The 25,811-nt window shown below is 39.7% G+C and overlaps 1 protein-coding gene across 21 annotated transcripts in view; it reads left to right on the top strand.

Annotated features, from left to right (window-relative positions):
* The window catches only part of ANK2 (ankyrin 2), a 235,617-nt gene that overhangs the window by 131,697 nt on the left and 78,109 nt on the right, over positions 1–25,811 (top strand). For 14 of the 21 annotated variants that reach the window (XM_066996871.1, XM_066996889.1, XM_066996870.1 and 11 more), the window contains 13 exons: positions 1,944–2,042; positions 3,881–4,078; positions 6,765–6,863; positions 7,035–7,133; positions 9,633–9,731; positions 10,840–11,037; positions 13,016–13,114; positions 13,632–13,730; positions 15,111–15,308; positions 16,763–16,861; positions 16,968–17,066; positions 19,194–19,292; positions 21,828–21,926. In XM_066996871.1, the coding sequence (XP_066852972.1) occupies positions 1,944–2,042; positions 3,881–4,078; positions 6,765–6,863; positions 7,035–7,133; positions 9,633–9,731; positions 10,840–11,037; positions 13,016–13,114; positions 13,632–13,730; positions 15,111–15,308; positions 16,763–16,861; positions 16,968–17,066; positions 19,194–19,292; positions 21,828–21,926 (1,584 nt within the window). The remainder of the gene's footprint in view (positions 1–1,943; positions 2,043–3,880; positions 4,079–6,764; positions 6,864–7,034; positions 7,134–9,632; positions 9,732–10,839; positions 11,038–13,015; positions 13,115–13,631; positions 13,731–15,110; positions 15,309–16,762; positions 16,862–16,967; positions 17,067–19,193; positions 19,293–21,827; positions 21,927–25,811) is intronic. The other 7 variants (XM_066996882.1, XM_066996884.1, XM_066996886.1 and 4 more) reach the window with 3 other exon arrangements.

Consider the following 25,811-nt stretch of genomic DNA (forward strand, 5'->3'; position numbering starts at 1 on the left):
TTGTCCTGTTTCTTTTCAAGACTTCACACAATTCTACCTTTCTTTTGCTATTCTATTAAATAGAATAACATCAAAGTCACTATGTAGATAAGGAAAGTGAACCTCCCACCTTGATTAAGATGCAGAGCACAAAAGGCCAGAAACTGGAAAGAAATACCAAATAAATACCTTTCATAGAAATACATTTGAGACATACTCTCGCCTTAGTAATGCTAATGGGAATTTTGTGCATGAATCCTTCTGGCAGTGAGATGAAAATATACCTGTTTTGCATTTAGAGACTTGATTTAGGGTCCTCTGGAGTTTCAGAGAAGAAGAAAACAGGTAAGTTAGTTATACTCAATTCCTTTGTGTTGACCAGATCTGTTAGGTGCTGAGCACCCTTGAATTCTGTTTGTGGGATTGATCTTGTATCTGCTGAATTTCATTGCACAGCTTCCGGGGGATTTAGTGATGCAGCAACTGCCTCTGAGGTAGCGAGCACCAAGGCACACCTAACCCCGTCAGATGTTTCTGAAAAATCTTTGGAAACAGTAGATAAGTAAAGGAGAAAAATTCTTCCCAGATTTCAGTTCCTCACTGATGCGGAGCTTTGTGTGCTGCTAACTCAAGAAGGTGCTCTGTGCTTTTAAAATTTAGGATGAGACAGGATGTACTTCTGGGAAATACCATTTGTAGAGTATTAAAGGGCTGTGCTTGCATAACCAAAACGATAGTAGTAGAACTACTTTTAATTTAAAATTGTTAATAGTAGAAGTGAAAACATCATGATGTAGACTTCCCACAGACTCCACGAAGGCAAACAGTGTATCTGTGTGTGAAGGAGGGTCACTAACTCCTACTTAAGGCCACATTACTGCATTTTCACTACCTTTTTGACCTGTACATAATAAATCTGTCTCAGACAAACATACTCATAATTGTGCTGTTACTGGATTCTTCAGAAGGCACCCTGGAATAATAGCATCTACTTCATCTAAGACAAGCAGCTTGTCTCAAAGAGAAAAGGCTTTCTCTGTGATTAAAACTATTGCTATTTAACAGTTATAAGCCTATGTCTGTTGAACGAGTATTGATGACTTTGCTTAGTGTACGCTTGAAAAGTATTAGGGCCTAATAAGATAAAATCTTGGGTTATAAATTTTCTTTTTTCTGTCATTCAGTTCTAATGTTCTTTTCCAAACATTTTTCTTGCTTCATATTTCTTGTCTTTTTCTGTATAAAATCCAAATTGTAGCAGAATTACCTATAATGCATTCCCTGTGTAAATGTCTCATTGACACATCTTTTGCTGTCTCTGCTGTGATCATTACTGAGTAGCCTAAACAAATCTTTTCGTACAGGATACTGTTCTGCAATGGAAAAATACTGTGGAGCTGGTGCTCTCACAGTAATTTTAGCAAAGAATTGTTAGCTCTTTGTTCTCAATCACAGAAACAAAATATTTCGTTCTCTTGGTTTCTCTTTCTCTTTTTCTTTCTGCTTTAAAACCGCCTTTCTCCTGCTGCCTGTTTGAAAAGAAAATAAATTCTAGGGCAAATTTTCTAGCATGGACATTTCTTCTTTCATTTCTGTATCAAAAGCTATCCAGAGGACAAGGGTGGATTAACAGAGCATCTCTGGCCCAGCACACATTAACCAGAGAAGCAGTACAATCTCAAATCCATGCAGAGGAGACGGAGAGAAGGAGGCAATGCATGCTCACATTACCCTCTTTGATAAGAGACTTCCAACGCACAGTGGGCTTCCTCTCTGAAACTGTAATCTTAGTACAAGGAAAAATAGGGAGGAAACTTCATGTAATGGAGCCAGCTTCGGTTAGGAGTCAATAAGTGAGCTTTTTAACACACTTGTGGGGCTGCATTCTTGCAAGGGTGTTTCTCAGAGTGCCATAATGGACACTGGAGGATGCGCTCATTTACTTTCCCTCATTTTGCTTTAAGGATGGACTCACCCCACTCCACTGTGCTGCAAGAAGTGGACATGACCAGGTTGTGGAACTGCTTCTGGAACGAGGTGCCCCACTGCTTGCAAGGACCAAGGTGAGTGCCTTATTAGAAGATACGGTAATGGCTCTATATGACTTTCCAAATCATGTATAATGTCACTGAAAGGACGAGGAAGAAGAAAGGAACATTTCTGTTCTCCCAAAGGAAATGTATTAATGGGTATAATGGTCCAAAAATAAGGTTTTCTTACATAATTAGGAACTATGCTTTCCAAATATGTGAAACAGTATGTACTTCAATACTCCTCTCTGTAATACCAGACTAAACACCTGAAATACAGTGCTGTTGAAAGCACTTCACTTTTGTGACTTCTTACAACCACAAGACAGAAAGAAGGAAAAGGTGGGTCAGACACTTCAGAGAGATGATTGATTCTAGGTATATATTTTCCTATCCTTCATATAAACTAATTAGGACCTGTGATTTTCATGGACTATTTTATACTTGGAACATTATTTCAGTGTCTTCTTACTGATTTCCGAAAAGAGTACATCTAACATGAATGCATTTAATAGAATACTGTCTCTTTGGTCAAAACAGTGAGAAAAAGACACTTGTAGTATAATAACAAGCCCCAGTGAGCAGCACTTCACATCAGTAGATTTCAGAGTGTCCGAGAAAGGTAGCTGGTATCATTAGCTGCAAAACAGTGGAGTAGAGTATTGCAATGATATGCTTGAGGTTCCCTGCAAGATCAAGAGAAACAAGCAATTTAAGTATCATTTTCAGACCATTGCATGCTTTATTGAGCCCCACTCCCTCAAACATGGTTCTAAACAAGGGCAATTAGTATATTCTGAGCCATCGTTGTACTTAGTGGAGACCAGTAATATTTTCTCTTGATAGTCTTCAGGAGGTTTTATCACTGAGTTGCATGCATATCAGATACATCAAGTAAGGATGTACTCAAGCTTTGTATCCCTTGATAGCACTAAGTAGTCCAGATCATCTCTTTATACAGGAGGGATCCACAGTGAGATGGTAATTGTAGGCAAAAAAATTCCTTAGACCTTCTCTGCTCCCTTTGGTGGGAGAAGATGCTTAGGTGAACCCTGTCTGTCAGCACCCTTCACTTCACTATGAAGTAGAAAACCTCAGTAGGACAGACCCTACCACAGATATTATTGTGCATGCTTCAGGCAGGACTCCCAGATGCTCTCATTCAAAGGCAGATGTTGCCAGCCAGGGCAAAACATCTGTGTTGCTGTGGCAGCATCTGGACATTCCCCTGTGTTGAGGACTGAGCAGAGGAGAACTGTACTGTGAATAATTCCCTTCTCCAGGTAACAAACAGTCACTTTGACCACACCAATTCAGTTACCAGTTCAAGTCTCTGTAATATAGCCTATCTTTAAACACAGTGTTTTTAAAATATCTCATCACATGTAAAATCAGATTGGGTTTAAAAACAACTTCATTTTCTAACTTCCCACTGAAACAGGTGGTTCCAAAGTGGAGGCATACAAATTTGTAAATATTAAAACTTTTTTTTTTTTGGAAAACAACTTGTTACGCATATTAATAGCAACAGTTCTCTTTCCTTTGAATTGTCCACTTCCCACAGATTTCAACATAATATGTTGAATATGTTTTATGAAATATTAAATCATAAAGCAAGACCCTTAGATTCTTTTCCTTTGATTAACTACTGATTTTAATTAATTATATAATGTTTCTCTAAATTTCACTGCGTTTCCTGGAAGGGGAAGGGTGACTACATTTTTTTATTTTTAATTCTATCTGTAGCTCAGATGCAGCCCTGTTTCGGTGATGGGATTACTCTGCAAAGTCTCAATGGCATTCTTTGAGAATGTGCTGTTATTTAAGAGAGAGGTGCTGGAAGTTACCATTCTGTTTTCTTTTTGCCACAGAACGGGCTCTCCCCACTTCACATGGCGGCCCAGGGGGACCACGTGGAATGTGTCAAACATCTCCTCCAGCACAAAGCTCCCGTGGACGATGTCACCTTGGACTACCTGACCGCCCTCCACGTGGCCGCACACTGTGGCCACTATCGTGTCACCAAGCTCCTTCTGGACAAGAGAGCAAATCCCAATGCTCGTGCCCTGGTAAACCTGTCCCACCTGTGTCATATAACAGACCTACCAAGGGCAGATGAGTAGCTCTTACTAGTAAAGCCAAGTGAAAACTGTCAAGAAACTCCAACAACCCTGAATAGTTGCGGTCACAAAGGGGTTGTCACTCTTACTCATTACCAGTATTCTATCTTGTATCATTAGGCCTAGTCGTGCACCATGTCCCATGACCAGTGGCTGTAGTGTCAGGTCTGGATGCTCTACAGAGTTCCTAAAATCACAGCTATTTCTAGGTGATGGTAACTTATGCATTGGTATGTTGTTGAATTGATAGTTTAGTTTTTCATACTATGTTGTGATACACAAATAGTTTTTAAAAACTTTCAACCGAATCAGTAAGCTAATTGGCATGGAGAAAATATATTACAAAACTAATATTTCTGTATTTATCAGGTTAATACATTCCCTTGTATTAGGTGCCATGTTCCTTCCTTTTTAAAAAACAGTTCTTCTGATGCTTACATGAAAACAGGTATGATTCCTTTCACTCACTGTGCAAACCATCATCTCCTAACTAAGAGAAAAACATCATGTTTGACTTCAGGAGCATAAAAACTTCCAAGAGTCTAATCTATCCAAACCCAGACAATATTTCTTTTGCTCTGTCATTTTTCTTGACCTCTCTGTACTTTTTCTTCCTTCCTCATCTTATGTTTTTCTTGTTTGGTCTTTTCCAGTATCATTTTCACTTGGTTGGTCTTTTTCAATGTTGTTTTCATCCTGACTTGTTTTTCTTGCCAGTCTTCTGATTATCTTTAGCTGTACTTTCCTCAGCTGCCCACACATACACATTGTGTGCTAGCCCCCACATCTTCTTTCTTTCCTTCCATGACCAGAATATACCTCCCTCTCCCTTCCTCCCTCCCTGAGAAACATCTATGCTGAAAGGAAAGGAGAACACCCTCAGGCTGCTCCTTCCTTCTCTCCTTCCCCCTCTCTCATACTCTCGTGATTCCTCCCCCATCAGGGACCTGTCACCTCTGGCTTGTTTACAGTATTTAATACATTAAAGATGCTCATGATTTCTGTTAGTACTATGTTTTTTATGCCTTCTCCTCTCATCAAACTGCGTTTCGCTTAAATAGAAATAGCAAAGTCGAATCAACTCAGGCAATAAATTAAGTGGAAAATGTGAAAACTTCTGAAACAGTAAAACTCCCTATGAAATATATTGAGATACGATGTGCAGGAGGTAGAATATCTAATGGTTTTGATTACTTTTTAAGAAACTAGGGAAGGCTAATAGTAATATTCAGCAGAGAGTACTGTGATGGAATAAATTTTACAAATAATTCATTTTCATCTATATTTAAAAATATAAAATTAATATTTGCAAAACAATTTAGGGATACAAGCACTATATGAATTCTCAGCTTTTCCAGTCTGTGTATGCTTTAAAGTACCTTCAAATCAACTAGTAATTAACATTTCTCTTAACAGAAGCTGATGGTAGAATAATCTGTCATGTGTCTCTTACTAGGAGCTAAGATCTCACTGATAAATTGTTTACTACTAGTTGAGTGTTTAGCAATACTGATCCCTTTCATTAGAAAATACAGCAGCTATTTGACATTATCTGAAAACGTTACTTGTGCTTTTCACTAAAATGTTGACAATACAGTAAATAATGTGTTCGCTTAGCTTTAGGAACACACTTTAGCCTGTGTTAGCAGTAATAGTACATAAAAAGAGCTTGAAGTCAAAGCATGTGTTACAGTACACAGTACGAAGACATGCTTTGTTGAAAGAGCCCCTGTCCTACTGAATGAGCATTTCGAAGCAAATGAATATCTGCTGACTGTAAGCACAACACTAAACCTACTGTCTCGCAGTATAAGATTGCTAGGTTGCAATACTGGTTTAAGATGTTCCCTTTTCCACTCCCCTTTCATTCCTGTTCCTGCCCTGTCATATTTAGTTTTAACCCAGATGAGGGCTGATACCTTGCTTACAATGCTTTATGACTCAGCGGGGCAGGCATAAAGGAAGAAGGGCCACAAATATATTGAGACTTTGTGAAACCACAGCTGAAGTAGTGACAATTAATTTAAGGAGTCCTTGCAAAATGCACACATACACAAGCATGAATACAGTATACTGTAGCGTGACGCACAAATACAAAATAAATACACATAGATGCTTAAGGCTTGCACAAGCCTACAAGATAAAGACAAAAAATAAGGTAGAATCTGGAAGAAATACTCTGTTCTGTTCATAGAGAGGTATAAAACGTGCTTTATACATCTCAAAAGACTCTAACTGGTTTCAAAGTTACCACTATTGTTTCTTATATTTTTTTCTTGTGTTAGGCAATCTTGGAAGCTACTGCAAATCGTTTGTACACATATACATGTGCAGCCTTCAGAACCACATACATACATACACGCATGCGCACACGCACCTTCAAGTCAGAACAGGCATCTCTGTATTTGGTTTTCAGAGGTGGAAGTTCAGTTTCTCTCCATTGCCTGAGAAGAAAGCAGCAGCACTGCTTTGTTCTGCCTCAAACTACTGGGAGATGTCTGTAATTCATAACCTCTTGTGCTTAAAGAAAAATTGCTTCCGGTACTCTAACCCTTCTGCTCCCAGCGCGCCAGCATGGAGCTGTGTGGAAAGTGTAGTTGCATGTTTTTAACTAACATGACTGTCTTTTGCACAGAATGGTTTTACTCCACTGCACATTGCCTGCAAGAAAAATCGCATCAAAGTCATGGAACTCCTGGTGAAATATGGGGCTTCAATCCAGGCTATAACAGAGGTAGAAAAATGTTTCATACCCTGAAGAAACATTCCTTCTCTCTCTCCTTTTTTGCTTCCTTTTTTTCTCTTTCCTGTCATGCCTCACTTTCACTTATGTTTTAATTAAACGAAGAAGCCCCTTCCCTACGCCCGTGCAGAGGAGTAAAACTGCTCTTGCTTTGTTTCGCAGTCGGGCCTCACACCAATACATGTGGCTGCATTTATGGGCCACTTGAACATAGTCCTCCTTCTGCTGCAGAACGGAGCCTCTCCCGATGTCACTAACATTGTGAGTATGGCTTTGACTAGAATCATCTGTGTGATGCCTCCTTCAGAGGGGCCTGGCCTACCATGCAGTTTAACCAAAGGTCACATTTGAATGATATTTCATTATGTTATTGCATGTTAGGACAAATTATCCTAGCACCTTTTTGGTGCACAGCATTGAGGGGAACATAACTATCGTATAGGCATTGTAAGCCACCTGTGGTTTCATGTACTCTTCAGCAATGCCTGAATAAGTAAAAGTTTCCCTTAAAAACAGACAAAGCTCACCAAATACTTTCAAAGCTGTGAATATAAGCCAAGTCACAGGGAAGACTGTGTTTCAGTTCAGAATGATGAAATTTATATCCAAATGGCTCTAGTTTCTGCTTGCACAGTCTTGCTGGCTGTCATGAAGTTGTGCCATTTGTGTTAGCGAAAGGATATGAGATGCTTAAACCTAACAATTAAACAAAAATGTTAAACTCAAGTTGTTGCTTTTATACAGGAAATTCCAGGACCCAGTGCCTTTTGAAAGAACATATCTAAACCTAGAAAATGTGACCTTTGGGAGGTAACAAAATGCAGAACTTGACTTACCATAGAAATGGTGTTTGTGTACCAATAGCCTAGTTACCAAGAATAATAATAATAAAAAGAACACGATAGTTTCCTGACTTATATTTCATAGATATCTTCCTGTTTTTTTGTCAGTATAAACAAATATTTAACTTCTGACTGTCCGCACTTTGAAAGCAGCTCTTTACCAGCAAATAATGTTATAAATAAGTGTTCCCAGCAAGAAAACAACAACAACAAATTAATTCAGGTATGCTGGACTAGGCAGCTTTTTAATGGAACCCAGTGACAGCGCTCAGCATGCTGAGATGTTTGCCTGAATTGTTAGAACAGACTCTTCTTGATAAAACCTCTTACTGCTTTCTACCTTTTTATAGAAGTAATTCTTACATAAAAACTTTATTGATGATATGGAATCCAACAAGAAATTCTTGTGGAAGCAATTAAAAGTATTGTGGTGGTATTACTGGATACTTATGCGCAAAGTTTAATGCTTCACAATTTGTGCTACACAGGTGTCTTGGCTTTTACTTCGTAAGCTGAAGTTCCCTGTTGGTTTGCTAACTGTTTTCAAAAGCTAGATTGCTTTGCTAATTCAAGTACAAAAGGGTCTTTATAGAAATCTGATCTTTAGAGGGTGAGAAATGTAAAATTTGTTCACATTTTAAGCAGTTCATTCTTCAGGTAATAAAATTTATATAGATGAAATTCTATATTGAGGTTTGTAACAGGGGCTTTGGGATTTTGTTTGTTGCCTACTTAGTAATCAGAGCGGGTAATACAATGTTAATTTTAAAGTGACTAAATAAATGAACTCAGGGTGAAGAGAGTTTACTTTAATTAGAAATTCATAACAAGCTAAACTCAGGTTGCTTCTTTTGCTACATCTAGACAGAAGGACAAGAAGACGATTTCTGATGCAAAAGATCTTGACAAGCGTGTTTGCTTTGGCAATTATATTTTACCTTGACAGTCATAAAATACACTCCAGTTCTATAGTAAGGAGAAGGAACTCTTAACACATAGAAGCGTTCAGTCCTGCTGTGTTGTCATAACATAACAGGTAAATACAGAGCTCTTGATTGCAGAACTGCCCCGGTACCTAATGTACCAGACATAGATGAGCTGCACAGGGACTGTTTTAGTCCACTTTATGACAGTAAGCTCACAGAATGTTGAACTGTGGAAAATTCAGCTTGAAGCTCTATCGTCAAGGAGCAGTCACTTTCAGTGTTCCTGTGCAAATCTATGCAAAAAGTAAATGCTTTGAACGTATCATCTGTACTTCGTTATTCAAATCTGAAATTCCACATCACTCCAGTTAGCCTTCCAAAGTTTCATACACTCCTTCAAATTCTGTGGGCTGCAAAAGGCTTGGAATGACATTTATTCTGTAGCCTGCAGACAGAGCTGGGCTGCTGAGCACAGATTTTACACATTTTGTATGCTGGCTCAGTTGTGCACAGCCACTGCAAGGACTTTTAAAGCTGCCAGCTCCACACAGCGTGCAGGAAGAGACTATTTGGAAAAAAAATCCCCTTCCATCTTGAGGCTTGTGTGCCTCGCTGTCCCTCGAGAGAGACGGGCTCAATACACTCATATCTCCTGTATGGTGCACAAGCTGACGCATCCGTGTGTAGAAAGCTGAGGAATGTATGTGACCAAGGGACTCTATAAGGCAGAATATTGTATAAACCAGGACTTTTATCCTAACCTTCTGTAGTGTTGTTATGTTTGTCCAGGATCACCGAGTTTGCAAACCACAACCTGGTGACATGTATGCACACACTGTTCTTAACTGCCTGTCGTTGGCTCTGAAGACAGGTTCTCAGTGGGCAGAAACGCAGGTCTCTACACGAGCTGAAGCGTGGGCAGAGTTTGCACCATCAGAGCTCTGTTTCTTCACAGAAGTTTGGGACACTGACACTTTTTTGCTTTTCTGCAGCGTGGAGAAACGGCACTGCACATGGCAGCACGTGCTGGGCAGGTGGAAGTAGTTCGTTGTCTCCTGAGAAACGGGGCGCTGGTTGATGCCCGAGCCAGGGTAGGTGTTCTGCTTACAACTTTTTTTGCTTTCTCTTACTCAAAAACATAGCAGAAGCAGGGGAGCAAAGGAAGAGCAATTTCATTTTTATTTGAGCTGTGGGTTCAACACTAAGCACACCTGAAACAGTTCCAAAACCAGTAATGTACAGAATGTGTGCGGTGGGTTGACACAGGCTGGTATCTCAGTCACTTGCTCTCTCCCCCTGCTAGGGAATGGGGGGTACAATCAGAAGGTCAAAAGTCAGAAAAACTTCTGGCTTGACAGGTTAATAAGTGAAGGAGAAGGAAAAAACAAAAACAAAAAACTGGAACAAAACAAGCCCTCCCCCTACAAGTGATGGGTGGAAAGGCAATCACTCACCACCTCCCACAAGGAGACTGCTGCCCAGCCAGTCTCCAAGCAACAGCTCCTTCGGAAAAACTTACCACCCAGCTTTATTGCTGAGCATGATGTTACATGGTATGGATTACTCTGGTCAATTCAGGTCAGCTCTCCTGGCTCTGTCACCTCCCAGCAGAGAAGGCCTTGACACTGTGTAAGCACTTTTCAGCATTACCTAAAACACCAGTGTACTATTAACACTGTTTTGGTCACAAATCTATCACACGGCACTTTATCTGCTGCTCTGAAGAAAATTAACTCCAGTTCTAGCCAAGCCCTGTACAATATACCTGTCTGAGACCAACAATAGCTGTTCCATCGAACCAAGAAGATGTACAGCAGTGTCCTAAATCCAAGCATCAGAGGTTCTGGTAGCAGTTAATGCCAGATTCTGAAACCGAGGGGACCATTTGAAGAGCAGGGTAGTTGGAGTACAACAAATAAGAACACAAAGGAAAGCAAGTGATGGAAGCTGTGTGTCGTATTATCGAGAAAAGGAGAAAAATGTTTTTCTTCATAGTTCCTCTCTTTCTATTCTGATAAGACATTGCTGAAGCTCATCCCCAGAATTAACCGGCAAGCCCTCCTTTACTGCCTTCTTTGTATTATCAATTCTTAAGATTTTTGCAAGACCAATGCATAGAGACATCCATTGGGATCAAACACAATATTGTGTTCAGGATAGTTCTACCTGCACTAATTATCTACTCAATTTGAGTTGTAGGAAGAACAGACTCCACTGCACATTGCCTCTCGCTTGGGTAAAACGGAGATTGTCCAGCTTCTGCTACAGCACATGGCCCACCCTGATGCTGCAACGACTAATGGGTACACTCCGCTGCACATCTCTGCCAGAGAGGGACAAGTTGATGTTGCATCAGTTCTCCTAGAGGCAGGGGCCTCACACTCCATGTCCACCAAAGTAAGACAAAACGCTTTGTGTCTGTATTCTAGTAGCACAGGCAGTGCATTCCTGTGCAGGTCTGTTTCATGAAGAATGTAGAGAAATTAAGCTAGTTTGGGTCTTTTTTTGTTCTTATTTAATCCACAGTAATCCAGTAGACTGAAGTAACATCAGAAATTAATCAAATTTTGACATATTTTGCTGTCATCTGAAGTTGTGAGTTTGGTACCCACAGGAGCTAAATGCAGGTCATGAAAAATACATTGCCACAACAGATTTAAATGTACCCGAAGTCCTCGTTTATCTCTATCCCATTGTGTTACAAGTAGGGATTTTTTCCAAAAATTTTCAGAGTATAAAATGCAGATTTGGGAGGAGGAAGCAATTTTTTTTTTTCTAACAAACAGGCCTGCTTGCTTTTCAAAAACTTGTTTATTTAAATAGTAAAATAATTCTGGTCTGTACTAGCTGAAAGGAATGTTCCTAAATGCATGTTTATACAATTCAGCATCTACCCAGTCTCATCTAATTCTGAATCTATTTTCAGTATTTCTATAAATGAGATAGCATATGACACAATAGGCCATTTTTCTAGACCAATGAAAGCAATAATCTGTGGAATATTACTGTTTTCTTAGACAAAAATGGTTACCAATACATTCCTAACATTGATGAACACGTAAGAAAATAGATACTGTGAATTATGTGCCAAGATAACTTTTCCAAATTTATCGCATGTGAATAAATGATTCTTACCATTGTTTTAGGACTGAAGAAGTACCCCTGATATTACAGTTGTAGTTTAAAACATATTTTTGAATCATGGGGTGTCTTCCAGGGTTTACAATCTAAACTAGCAATCGAAAATTATGATCCATGGATTACTGGGAATGCTTGCTGTTCTCCTCTTATCCGTCTGTTAAATCACATTAAAACGGCTAAAAATACATTTAATACTTTCCCAGTTTTCCATACGGCTTTATGACAGTTGCTTTAGTACTGCAGAAACATTTTATAATTACGAGGGAAAGATGTAGCCCTCTAGATAATCTTTGTACAAACCCATGATTCATGAGCTGCAAATGTTTTTGATTCCCTGACGTAAAGTTTTGTTGTGGTGGGATTAATGGAACAAGTTGATGATGATAATAATCATTATACATCACTTATGTGTCAGGCAAATAGGTCAATGTAGTTCCCTGGAATTACAGTCAGGGCAGTGGTGCAGTCTGCCACCTACTGTCTTGCATTCATGAGTTTTCCTTATCAACATGATATTTAAAATTAAATGAGTAGGCAAACAGCATGTTAGCTTGACGCAGACCTTATGTTTGTGCTTTACTGACAAGCATTCTAGAACAAATAGAAAAGGAGTCTTTCCAAAAGGCAAGATTTTTGTCTTGCCACATGTTTCCAAAAGCGCTACCATTGAGTCAGGCATGACTTTTCTTAGCTGAAGTTCAGAGGATGCAGCAGAGGTTGGTGACTGTATAGATTAAAAAAAAAAAAAAAAAAAAAAAAAAAAAAAAAAAAAAACACAAATGGAAATCATTTTTCTACAAACTCTCTAAAGAAGTACAAAGTTTGGAGCTTGTCTCGCTGAATTTAGTTGGTGTTTCATTGTTACTGGCAACAATTGGCACAGGAAGTATTTCTAAAGCTGTCATCATGAAACTGGAAAATGCAGCTGGTTTGGAATAGAGATTTGTACAAGTGCCTTCATTGCCCACACAGTGTATGTTGCTAGTAGAATCTGTATCAGATAAAATGTCTGACACACTGTTGCCATGTACTTTGGACAGAATAATGAAATTTTTTGTATTTCATGCTTCTAAACTGCTCTTAAGAGATGATGCTATTTCTAGATATGGTGACTGATTCTAGCAGCTAGAATATAGGTTGAAGAACGACTTGTTTAATGACGTGGTTCTTGAAAGGGAGATGTCAACATGATTTTTAACACAAACGCTTTCTTTTGTCTCCTGAAATTTTTCAGAAGGGATTCACACCCTTACATGTGGCGGCCAAATATGGAAGCCTGGAAGTGGCAAAACTCCTTCTGCAGCGTCGCGCCTCTCCCGATTCAGCTGGCAAGGTACTCACCAGAGAAAGAAAACAATAATCAGCAGTGGTTTGGATTCTTACTTAGGGTCTAACTGTGTGAAATATGCATGCGGAGGAAGCCTGCAGCTGCTTTCAGATGGTCGTGTTAGCTTTATTAAGATCACATTCTCCTGAGGCTGATGATTATGGGCATTAGCTTTGGAGGCAGTGCTGCTGCCCGTTGGGTTTAGGTTCCTCACAGGAGGGTACGCTGTGCACGGCTGTGAGATCAAACGTGTTTCTGTGGCTCAAGAAACACCGATTCCACTAGGCTGTCTAAACTGTAAAAATCCTAATTAAAAAAAAAAAACAACACGGGGGCAAGGCCAGTTTTCCCTGTGCTGCGGGAACAGATTCTCTGAGGGCTGCCCGTGTTCACCCTCAGCTGCTTTTCCCCCCGTATCGAACAGCCTAGCCCGCCGCCTGTGGTTTCTGGTCACCATCGCTAACGTTAACCCCCCCCCCCCGCTGCCCCATGCCCCGCTAACGCTCGCTAACCGCCCTTACAGAACGGCCTCACGCCCCTCCACGTGGCGGCCCATTACGACAACCAGAAGGTGGCTCTGCTGCTGCTGGAGAAGGGCGCCTCACCCCACGCGACCGCCAAGGTGAGCTCCGGCCGCCCAAACAGCCACCCCGGTGGCCACCCCAACGGCTGTGGGCCTGCTGTCCTCAGCCCAGCCTCCATCCTCCCTTCCCTCCTTCCCGCCGCTTTTCCCCGTCCTCTGTGGAAAGCTGGAAGCGGTGCCGGGTGTCATCGGGCATGAGGGAAATTGCAGTTCGAGGTAAATTTAAAAAAAAAAAAAAAAAGCCTCTAAGGGGTGGAGTGCTCGGTGCTGGACAGTTTGCCCCAGGGATCCTTGGAGGTGGTCAAAATGTGACTAGGCTGGTCCCTAAGCAACCTGGGAGGCTGGCCCTGCTTCCAACTAGATGGCTGACACCCTGCCCAAATTGTTCTTCTTCGAGACCTTCCCTGAAAAAGAAGAAATAGATATGCGTATGCATATACATGCCTCTCTGCCCATTTTTATATTTGCGAGCTTTAGTCATAGTTGGAACTCACTTTAGGATTGTGTAATATTAGAAACCATGTGTATATTCTGACCACACATAAGCAGAATTCATTCTGGGATTAGGAATAGTGTTATGATATCACTGTGCTAGGCACAGGCTAACAAAAGGGGAGAATAACAAGAGAATTGGTACCAGTTTCAGCATGTTCTACTCTGTATGAGACTGCTTTTTACATGCTGCTAAAAAATAGAGCCAGTCCTTGAAGTGATGATAGGAGAACTGTTGTTTACGCTGGGAAAGCTTCAGTTGCAGTAGGATAGCTTGGGAAAGCTCCCTTTTAAGAAGACACAGACCAACTGAGAGAACACCTCCAACGGAGACTGTTTGCTGTGAGCCAGAATTGTCCCACTTGGTGCTCTGTAAAGCAATTAAGGGTGGGAAGTTGCCTTGTTGCCAAAAAATACCATCAGCACCTTTCTGCTTTGCTTGAATGGTTAATTTGATCAGAGAAACATTCATCCCTATTCCTGTTTCCAACCAGAGTCACGACTGACACGTATCAAAATTCCATATGCAAACACACCTCTACCCACACAATCCCAAACCACACGTAACGTAATGAAGAGTGTGCACCCATCATTCATCCCAGGGAATGTCACCCATCAGTCAGAAGCGAATATTTACAATATAGGTTATTAAAAATATAGGTGTGAAACTCAGGATAATTTGAAGGTATCAGGTCCTGTCTGCCTAGCGAGTGCCTGCTTTGTTCTAGTTTGTATGGAGAAAATAACAGACAGCCACAGCAGCAGAACAGCAGGGCCATGTGGGACATGTCTGGCACTGAAAATATAATGGATTCCCATCTCTCGTGATTTGGGGTAACAGAAAATAACGTAGTTCAAAGGTGTCTGACTTCCTAGGCTTACGTGGCTGTTAACTTTATTCTCATTTTGTTTCCTGACATCTGTTAGAATGGATACACCCCTCTGCACATTGCTGCCAAGAAAAATCAGATGCAGATAGCTACCACTCTACTCAACTACGGGGCTGAGACCAACATTTTGACCAAACAGGGAGTGACCCCACTTCATTTGGCCTCCCAAGAAGGTCACACTGACATGGTGACCTTGCTTTTGGAGAAGGGATCCAATATCCATGTGGCAACAAAGGTAACTCACAACTGGAGATGAAGTACTATGGTGGGAGTATCCACTAAGATACAACGCGCAGCATGAGAATGATGTAATGTTGTTAGAAATTGTTTGCTTCGCTTCCTTATATGTGTATTTGTGAGCCTGCAGAAGTGATGACGGGTGGGTGAACAGTAGAAGCGTGGAGAGGAAACCAAGGCATGGCAGATAGATTGACCAGTTAACTTATAACATGTAATTAATAGCTGTACCGGGTAGCCCACAGGAGGAGCTGCAGCTGTGTGCCATGATCGGAGGAAAATGGTGCAACACCTGACTCTGGTAGAGAGCTTACAGCAGAAACCGTTTTCCGAAGCATTCAAGAAGGCAGGACTGCAGCATTTTTGTTGTGTTGCAACCTTGCCATCGCTGAGCTGTTTCACATATGCTGCTAGAGTTTTACATTAGATGCAAAAGATGAGGAATGTAAAATTCAGGAGGTTGTGGGCCCATGGGCTGATTTAATAACGTATAACAGAAACCTGAGAGCTACAGTCCAAAAGAATTCAGTGCTCATGCCAGCAAAGGCTCTTTTCCTCATATATTTTACCCTTCAGCCTTCCTTCTGAGTGGAAGAAATTGGCAGCCTCTGGCAAATAACAAAACAACAGTATCAGTGGAGTAGTGAGTAGAAAAAATGCTCTGGAGGACCTTTCCAGTCTTTTGGATTTTCTATGGTTGTACATGATGAGCCCTATATAGAAAATTAGCTGGCTCCTCAAAAACCTATTACTGTAGGTCTTCATAGGTCACCAGATTTATCCATGCACATGTATGTAAATCTTACGCACCTAAGGTCAGAAGCCTGCAGCTTTTGTTTGTACAATTCAGTATGGAAGGCTCAAGTCTCTCATTATCTGGAATTAGTGTAATATGCTATATAACCAATTAAAAACAAGGCAGTTTTCATTTCTCTTTCAAAATTTGTTCTCTTCCTTGTTCATGGGCGAGCACTGTTTGCGTGATCACAGAGAGCTTTTAGTCAAGGTTGCATCCTTGGTGTCTTTGAATGGGATCTATTTTTGGAGTTCCTTTCTTCATTCTGACTTGTGCCTGCAGTTGTCAAGGTTCCCTTTCCCGTCTGAGGAGTGGGAAGCCCAGTGAGTGTGCTTCCTGCCCTAATTTATTAATGGGCTTCTACATTAATAACAGCTTCTCCAGTGACATTATTGTATAAAATATGAATGTGATCACTGATGCCTAAACATTTACTCTGTGGTTCTGGTGATGTAATTGCTGCGGAGCTTTGTCAGCCGGAACAGAAGAAACATCAACTCTACTTTGTTTAAAAAAAAACACCCATATTTCTAAGCTATAGCTAGGGTCTAGTTTCTTAATTTTTTTAAAGATGCAAAAGTGAGAAAGGCTCGATTTCTCATGTAAAGAAGATTTTATATCTATTTATTTATTTATTTTATATATTCTATCTCCAGACCGGACTGACATCCTTACACCTTGCAGCTCAAGAGGATAAAGTGAACGTTGCCGAAATACTCACAAAACATGGTGCAAACCAAGATGCTCAGACAAAGGTAAATCATGGAGTGACTACTGTCTCCAGTGTGCCAAGGGATGCTATCGTTGTAAAGGAATGTTCCACTGAGCTTGCAGTTTTATTTCCTTGTTCTCTTGTTGTAGCTCGGTTACACACCTTTAATCGTCGCATGTCACTATGGAAACATCAAAATAGTGAATTTTCTTCTCAAGCAGGGAGCAAATGTCAATGCTAAAACAAAGGTAAAGAATTTTTCATTGCTTTCTTTTGCTCTTTATTATGAACTTGTCAACCAAACGCTGCTGATACATACCACTAGGTGCCTTTCTCACTATGAAACTACAGTTACTGGATGGTAGGCATCCATATCTGTTGATTTGTATTGGAATGTGATTTGTATTGGAATGCATTCTGTCTGCTACATCTCCTTGTTCAGTGTTCACAAAAGAAAAGTCAAGTAACTCTTTGGGTGTGTGTAAGGGGATTATTTTTTTTGGTGCTGGTGTTTTTTTGTTTTATTTTCATATGCAACTAACAAGTGCAGGCTTGTTTCTGATCACATTCACACATGGTTTACACCAGTGTAATACCTGTGTCTTGCTAAACTGATAAATAATAATTCAAAGACTTTGAGGGTGATGCCAGGTTCTCTCCAGTCTGTTGGTAGAAGAGTGGGAAGAATTACTGCCAATCAAAGCATGGGTGGCATGACTTTGGGAGAGGAAGCAGCAGCAGTGGGAGAATGCAGCTTACTGGTGACGTTTTGTTTTGAAAGGGAGCTGGGTCCCCTGTTATTGAACAGTTCTACTGAAGTGGACCAAATTGCCGGACTGAATGTAATCCACTAATTTCAGTAATTTCTTTAAATATAGACTGGTGTGCCTAACAAACAAATGTGATGGCTTGTGTAGCCAGATGTGCATATCTCCAGAGTATATGAAAAAAACCAGACTTTCTGGTGACTGCAAAATATTCAAGCTGAGGTATTTAGAAGCTAACTAAAGGGGCATACATACTTGTATCTTTAGTATTAGGTCGCACTCAATGTGTACGGGGGCACTGGAACAAGTTCTGACGCTAGTTCTCCCAGGTATTTCACTTGTTTAGAATAATTTCATTAGTCAGCGAGTTTATATGACAGTAAGGGGCAGTGCTTCTCCAAAATCTCGTGTCAAGGGACCAATAAGAATATGGGCAGTCTGTCAACCAGTACTGTGCACTTGGTTTAAAGAGCAAATCAATCCTGGCTGGATTCAGGGTAGGCATGTTGAAGAATAAGTAAGCTCTCATGCCTGCAGGATGTTTTATGCCATCTCCAGTGAAAAATAGTATTACTGAACTCTGTTTTTAAAGGACTGCGCTGATATTTAAGTTAAGATAGTAACTATACTTTGCACTACAACCTACAGTAAAATCCTCCTTTGATTTCTTAGTAGTCCATGCATGCATTACTGTACATGTAAGAACTGTAACAGTTCTAAACTATCACTGTTTAATTAGTTGTACATAGCATTACTTGCATCTGTTGAGTTGCGAAAGAGATGATCCTCAGAGTGTGTTCAGGGCCTGCCCTCAGGCTTTACCTAAGTGTACAGTGACATCAACTTGGTATTTTCTCCCAGTTTATTTTCTGCTTGCTTTCAAACCAATTGCAAATAATTTTGTAAATGAACTGCCTGACTGGACTTACATAATACCATCTCAGATCAACTAGCCAAAGTACACTTTGGCTGTGTTCCTGTATTGTGTAACAACAGAATTGAATCACTGGAGCAGATAACAAACATGCTTAACTGTATATGTTTAATACAGACGTTGTGTACATGTTTTTCAGTGTAATTATGGCTTGGCCAGGCCTTTTTGAAGTGAAAGTAAAGCTAAAATGATTGACATTTTTAACAGGTATATGTTGTTAGTCTTTTTAAAAGCAAATGGCATGAAATCACTGCTGTTAAAAAATTACATATTCCTAAATTGTATCAAATATTTTAAAGGCAAATCTTAAGGCTTCTATAGAAAGCAAAGAGGTGAGGGAAAGAGAAAAGTTCTCTGCTTCAGCTATGATTCTGTGTCTTTAGCATACCACTTTAATTTGCTGTTCCTCACTGTTCCTATCCAGAAATTGGCTTTTATTGTGTGATGTAAGATGATAGATGAATAAAAATATTTTCTTTAAGTTTTCATTAATCTGGGGAAAGACTGTTATTATTACTATAGATTTATCATCTTTGGGTCAATTGATGGCCTAATTTCTTTTTGAAATGTCTCAAAAGGAGCAGAATTAAGCAAACTAAAGTGTCTTATCTGATTGCTGCTGGTTGTTATTGTTGTTCTTTGTTTGCTTTTATGGTGACCACTGTGGACAACAGAATGGGTACACCCCTCTCCACCAAGCTGCACAGCAAGGCCACACTCACATCATCAATGTTCTTCTCCAACACGGGGCCAAGCCCAACGCCATCACCACTGTAAGTCTGTGAAGTGTCTGTGGAATATGTTTCCCTAGATAGTTCTTTCCTTTCCTTTCTTAAGGCTTAATAGCAAGTCTTTGTTTTGGTGAGAGTATTCCTCATACAGCTGGTTGTTAGATGTGTAAATGTAACTTCCTCTCCTTTTCCTTATACTCTTAAGGTAGTTCAGATATAACTCAGCGTGCACTAAGCTGTATATGACATGAAGAAACTGATTTCTGAGCTGCAGTGTCAGACAAGCCACACCTAGTTGTGCTGAGCTTGTTCGGTTGCCCTCTCCATCAATTCTTCTGTCTGTAAATTGGTATCTTGAGATAGATTTTTCCATAAAAAATAAGGGGAAATCTGAACCTGCGTTTCTTGGAAGATTTGCATCCAGATTTCTGTCCCTCTGTCCACTGGTTCTCTGTTTTAGGTTCTTACTAAGTTCATGGATGTTAGTACCTCTTCAAAGGCCATGAGTAACCTCTTGCACAGCTCCTTTTCCATGGTCAGCTGGGAATGCAACTGTTCTATTTCATGTTGATGTTGTTGTTAGTCACCTCTACTTGGGCAATCTTTAAAACGCAGCCAGAAAGTCCAAAACCTGTGGTCTTTCCCAAAGTTGCTCCGGCTACCATGTATGTGTATTGTGCGTGCTTAAACTGGCACTGGGGACCTGTTTGGTCCTGGAACAATCACATCTTCTGTGAAGTTAGCTAAGATAGCAGTTTATGTGCCATGATCCAAGGCACCAGTATCCAAACCATGCATCCAAGATACGAGTATATGTGTATCATCAACAAGAAATCTTTAGTCAGCTTCTGGGCCTCAAGGTTCTGCTGGACACATTCAGCCAAAGGTTTCTTTACTTGAATTCAGTCCTCAAGTTGGGTCTGTCATGCCAACTCTTACCCAAATCCAAGCAGAGTCTCAGGAATGTGTCTGCACTGCACAGTTTGCATGCTTTTTCAGATACTAGCTCGGTTCTTGTCCACATCTTGCAACCTTTAGGTTAACGTAAGAGAATTTCAACATGAGGCAGCTGACATGGGGTTATGGGAGTGGGATATGGGCAGTTAACGTGCAAGTGACAGTAACAATCACACTATTTGTGCTGTAAAGATGCTTATCTATTCATTTTGTGCTGCTAATCCACAAACCCTGCATTGCTTCAGGGCTGCTGAGCTAGGCTAATGCAGAAGAACTGAAATGATGGGTAACTAAAGCTGATACCAAAGGAAGAGAAACCCTCAGGCCGACACCCTGCGCGTAGTGCAGTGGTATCACAAGAGAAACCATTACAGTGTGAAGAGCCACACAGCGGCTTTCCATGACTCCCCTAGTAGGCCAGCATGTTGTTCTTCAGTTCAGTGCAAAGTAGTGTAAAATAGTTCAGCGTGCAGCTCTTCACGGAGAATCATGGAATATGTCTCTCTGCCCCCTCCCCAAGTGGAGTGGCGCAGTGCCCACGGACTGCCACATCGCAGAGAAAGAGCCAGGTCACTCAGAGCAGGCTGCCAGTCACGTCGGTCAGTTCTGCAGGGAAGTTATGCCCTCAAAAGAGTTATGGATGATTTAGCAAGTTTCTGATACTTTTTTTTTTTCATGAAAAGGTTCATTAATTTTGCTTCCTCTTGTGGCTGGCCTTATGCTACAATGGAAGAGCTCCTCGAAATAAATTGCCGTGGGCCCTGTTTTGAGGCAGTTGGAGTGGAATTTCAAATGCAGCGAGACAGATGGCAATCTTAATTACTGTTCATTTAAAATGAAAGGTTACAATCTATGTTCATAAAATTGAGTTAATAGTACTTATCTCCCAATCTATTTTAAAGTTCCAGGTTATAAACTGGAGATAAATATGCCTAAACAATTACTAAATTATCATTGTAATATGCATTTCCTGAATGGCACATCTGTATATCATGATCATTTAAACTGCAAATAAATGTATTTACATGGAAAATAATTCCCAACACCCAAGCCTTATATAGGCTTGTTTTTGTGTTTGTTACCATCAGCAGCTTTTGTGTACTTTTTGTACATACATTTTTGTTGTAAGGAGGAATTAAAGTGTATGTGGAGAATATAGCTGTAATCTTGTATTCCTCAAAGAGGAGTTGCACCAGATAAAGATCTTACAGTTTGAACTGGAATTGAAACTGTAAGATTTAAAAATACTTTTAAAAGAAGAATATCTTTAATATAAATCAGTTTATGCAAAATGAAGCATGAACTTCTGCAGACGAGACATACTGTGTAGTGGAATTTGACCACCGAAGGGTTAAAACATACAGCACTTTTTTTTATTTATTTAGAATAGCAGGCAGATGTAAGTGTGTTGTGTTACCATGGTAATCAGAGCTATAGTCTTAAAGAAGTTACAAAGACAGAGTCAGATGTAACGGTAAAAAAAACAGTGATTTTCCTAGGCTGCGCCTTGTTTTGGATGGAAATGCTGGCTCATGCAGTGTTGAGAGTGATCTCATTGGTTCACATCACAATCCTCCCTCTCATTTCTCTCTCTCTCCTCTTCTCTCTTTTTCTCTCCAGAATGGTAACACTGCCTTAGCTATTGCTAGGCGTCTGGGATATATCTCAGTGGTCGATACGCTGAAGGTTGTAACGGAGGAGATTACTACCACCACAACTGTGAGTTGCAGATGCATTAAAATGTTTCTCTTCTTTATTCAGAACGTTGTCTTTCTTTTCTTCCCTCAGATTCCCCACGTACCTCTTTTCTTTTTATTTTCTTGTTTAAGCCCCCCTTTTCTGTTAGAGTTTTGCAAAAGTGCTTTCAATATATTTTTTAAGCATGTAGAAGTGTGTGCTGCAATACATCAGATTTTACTGAGCCAGTTAACAAATTTTATGTGCATACAGAGGGAAAAACAACTACTGAGGGGCAGAGTAAAACTTTTTGTCTGGAGATAGGTCTGAGCTACAAATCCAAACTTTCCAGAAGTTTGTGAGTTGTTGTATAGATCCTGCCCTGCTTCTCTATTTGTCTTTTTACCTCTCTCCTTCAGTCTCTTCTTACATTTCCGCATTTCTTTTAACACCTGCTGGGGCTCACCCATTGCAGCGCACCACGGCAGGCTTCTTAGCATTTGGACTCTACCAGCTGTGGACTGGTGCCAAGCTTAATGATGCTCACTAGATGGCTCTGAATCGCATCAATCATTTTTTTCACTCAAGGCACTTTCAGTTCAAATGGATCCTGTTTTTCCAAAATACGGAAGAATTTTTCCTTATGTGTTCAGTCCTCTCACTCTTGGTAATCTGTATTTTTCAGGGTTTGTGAATAGTAGATGCTGTCCATCGGCAAGGTGATACTGTTGCTTTAAGCCAGGAAAAAGCATGTATTTTGACAAACTGAGAGGGGAAGGCTTTCTCTCCTTGTAATTTTACCTCCCATCTACAACTTTTTTTAGAAGTTAGGAAGGGACAACATCAAAAATAGTGCATCATTTAAGAAATCAATTTTACTATAAATTTCCATTACTGCATTTTATATTGGAACCTTGTTGTAGGATCATGCTTTTTTTTTTTTTTTTTTTTTTTCTTTTTAATGCAAGTAAGATTAGAAGTCTAGAAAACCTATCAGATCTAGATGTCATTTAGGAGCTCACAGATTGCTTAATAGATGCCACTACTCAGTTAGGGAGGGGGCTAGGGAAAGGCGAAGGAATGCACTCTTGTTTAAAGAAATGGGAAAATTTGATTTTGCTGCATGCTGATGGCAGGTCTCCTTGTTATTAACTGAGGAAGATGGAATAAAAGTAGCACGGCGTAGGGTTACAAATAGAGTGAGCCATAATTTATTAAAGACCTGCAAAAATCAGACTGAGTCAGGTTTGGACAAGGAATTCCAACATAATTCCAGAAGTCTTTTCATAAGGACTGTAGGTTTTTGTTGATACTTCTTTCACTTTCTGATTTGACTATCTAGCACATCACACACATACAAGCATAAGCACATACATATCTAGAGATTTAAAAAAATATAAAAGCTAGATAAAATTTTTCAAGAAACATTAGCTCTGTTTTCTAAAGTATATATTTTTTTTATTCTCAAATGACACCTTTGCTGTTCTTAGTCTGTTCTTTGCTGTGTCCTGTCACCCTTTTTCTATTCAGGCCTGACATAAGCTGTAACTAACTTCCTTTCTATCGTACATTGCATAGCGCTGTAGAACCTTGTACCTTGTCATATATACGTATAATATGTTTAGTAATAATAAGGATCCAACTGTGAAAAGACACCTGTGAGTTATTTACTTTGGTTAAATGTTTCTTTAAACTTTGAGAGTAGTGGACTTTTCAACCAGATACCAGATGCTTGAGGTTTAGGACTGAATCAAACACTGAAACTTACTTGCATAGCTGAACTCTAATACTTGCATATGAGAGAAATCTGAAATCTTGCACTGTGTCTGCGTACAAACCACTATTTTTAAAAGCCAGGTAGGAACCCTCAGTGAACTCAGCAGATTTTTCAGATATGAATTTGTCTGAATCTTTTATCTTAGGGATATACAGAATGTAAACCTCTGTTGTTGTTGTTGATGATGGTAGTTACTGTTGATTAAACACAATTTTGAACAAGTGCTAAAAAGGAGAGAGAAATAGCAGGCACTCACAGGCACTCCCTGCAATAAAGTTCTCCAAATGATGAGGTTGGTATTGCCAAACCAGCATTTAGCATTGAAAAAAGGTACTGTCACCATAGCTACTTCATTCTCTGAGGTTGTAGCAGAGTGATGCATGAAGGATGTTAGAGAGGCTGATGCTTTATTAATATTCAAGTCACTGCCATTTGAGATGAGGAAAAAATCTCCAGTGCCAAAGCCTTTGGTCTAACTTTGAACAAATTTTCCTCTTACTTATACAAGTATAGTTGTTAGTGGAGCCACAGGAATATAAAACAATAGAGTAAGGTGCACATATTTTTACTTAGAGATGAAATGGAAGTAAAACAGAATAAGCCAGACTTTCAAAGGTTTACTGTGCAATAGAGTTTGGGGTTATTTATACAAATAGGCATAGTCTTCTTTTAGACAAATTAATGCACGAGGAGCCTTATGTTTTTTTATGCTGTACTGCTGTTGAGTAAGCAATTGCTGAAAGTGCATGCAGGTTTATATAAATCCATCTGAATTATTCTGTGTGAACACAGGAAATTCTGGCCCTACAAAGAAAGTTTTCAATACAGAAGCTTAAAGTGAAGTCCAGAATAGAGTTCTCAGTGGCCCTAAACAATAGTGAGTGGGCCATTCATGGAACTGGATAAGGATTTCAAATTTTGTATTTGTCATTTTTAATGTGCCTATCAATTAAAAAAAAAATCTAATACACAAAAAGATTTTGTTTAAAACAACAACAAAAAATAATTCCCAGCTTCTGTTGGGAATTGATGTAGCATTAATGATTCTTACTGAGTTCAGTGTTCCAGAGATGGTATTACAGAGTTTTTCTTCTGAAATACAGTCACACATGCACACACACATATACACACACATTGATTCATTTTTCCAAACTGTGTTTCAATTGTTAAATTATGTAAAAGTTTTCTTATACTGAAGGGAAAATCAGGAAATAAATACAGTATCATTACTCCTTTGTAAATAAATAATAGTGCCTGAAGTTGTTATTATACAGGAGCAGTACAAATCTAATTTATGAATAAATTGATGCTGTGATAAATGAACATTATTTACTAGGGTATGCAGACCTAAGTGAATACAAAGACAATACACAATATACCTGACAGGCTGTGGGGAAGATACTCTCACCTGTAGCTTGTGGATCCGTGTATTGTACCGTCCTTTCACTTCTCTGTTCTTCTAACTCAATGGGTTTTGTACATAAACCAAACTGGGGAAACAAGTTTTCTTAAATAAAATTTTGGTAATACAACAAACATGCAAAAACTAGCATTTGTGACTCCTAGGCAGTCCACTTCTTTCCCCTTCCTTCAGAACTTGATCATCTCCTTCTGCCTTTGTTTTCCTGACTTTTCTGTTATTTTACCTGGGGAACCTACAAACTGGCAATAGCAAATCTGTGTTACAATTTGTGTAAATATTATTATAATGGCAATTAGGATGCCAGTAAATTGGTACTTACGTACACTTCGGTATTTCACTTGAAAAATGCACAGCCCCCTTCACTTGGGTTTATTTCTTTAGCATGGTGCCAGTGATATTTATTATTATTATTTTTTTAGCGTAGGATGCATTTGTTAACTCATTGCTGTATTGTTGAAGAGACAAGGTCAATGTCACCTGAACAATAGCATGCTCTCCATCTGTCACAGCTGGCTTTGTCACCCTACTGCATTTGTATCTGTGAAAAGCTGTAGGGATGCAGGGGGAAAAGTCAAACATATTGGTGGAGGCATTCGGTGAATACAAACGATTTTTTTCAACACAGCACATGTGTTATGAAAAGCACTGCAGCAGAAATAACTGATTTCTGAGTCATGGTTAAAAGTAAGTTTAGGAGACCTAATTGGGATTACCATTTGAAACAAAT

Source organism: Anser cygnoides, chromosome 4 (genome assembly GCF_040182565.1).
Source record: "Anser cygnoides isolate HZ-2024a breed goose chromosome 4, Taihu_goose_T2T_genome, whole genome shotgun sequence".
In the NCBI taxonomy this organism is placed as follows: Eukaryota; Metazoa; Chordata; class Aves; order Anseriformes; family Anatidae; genus Anser; species Anser cygnoides.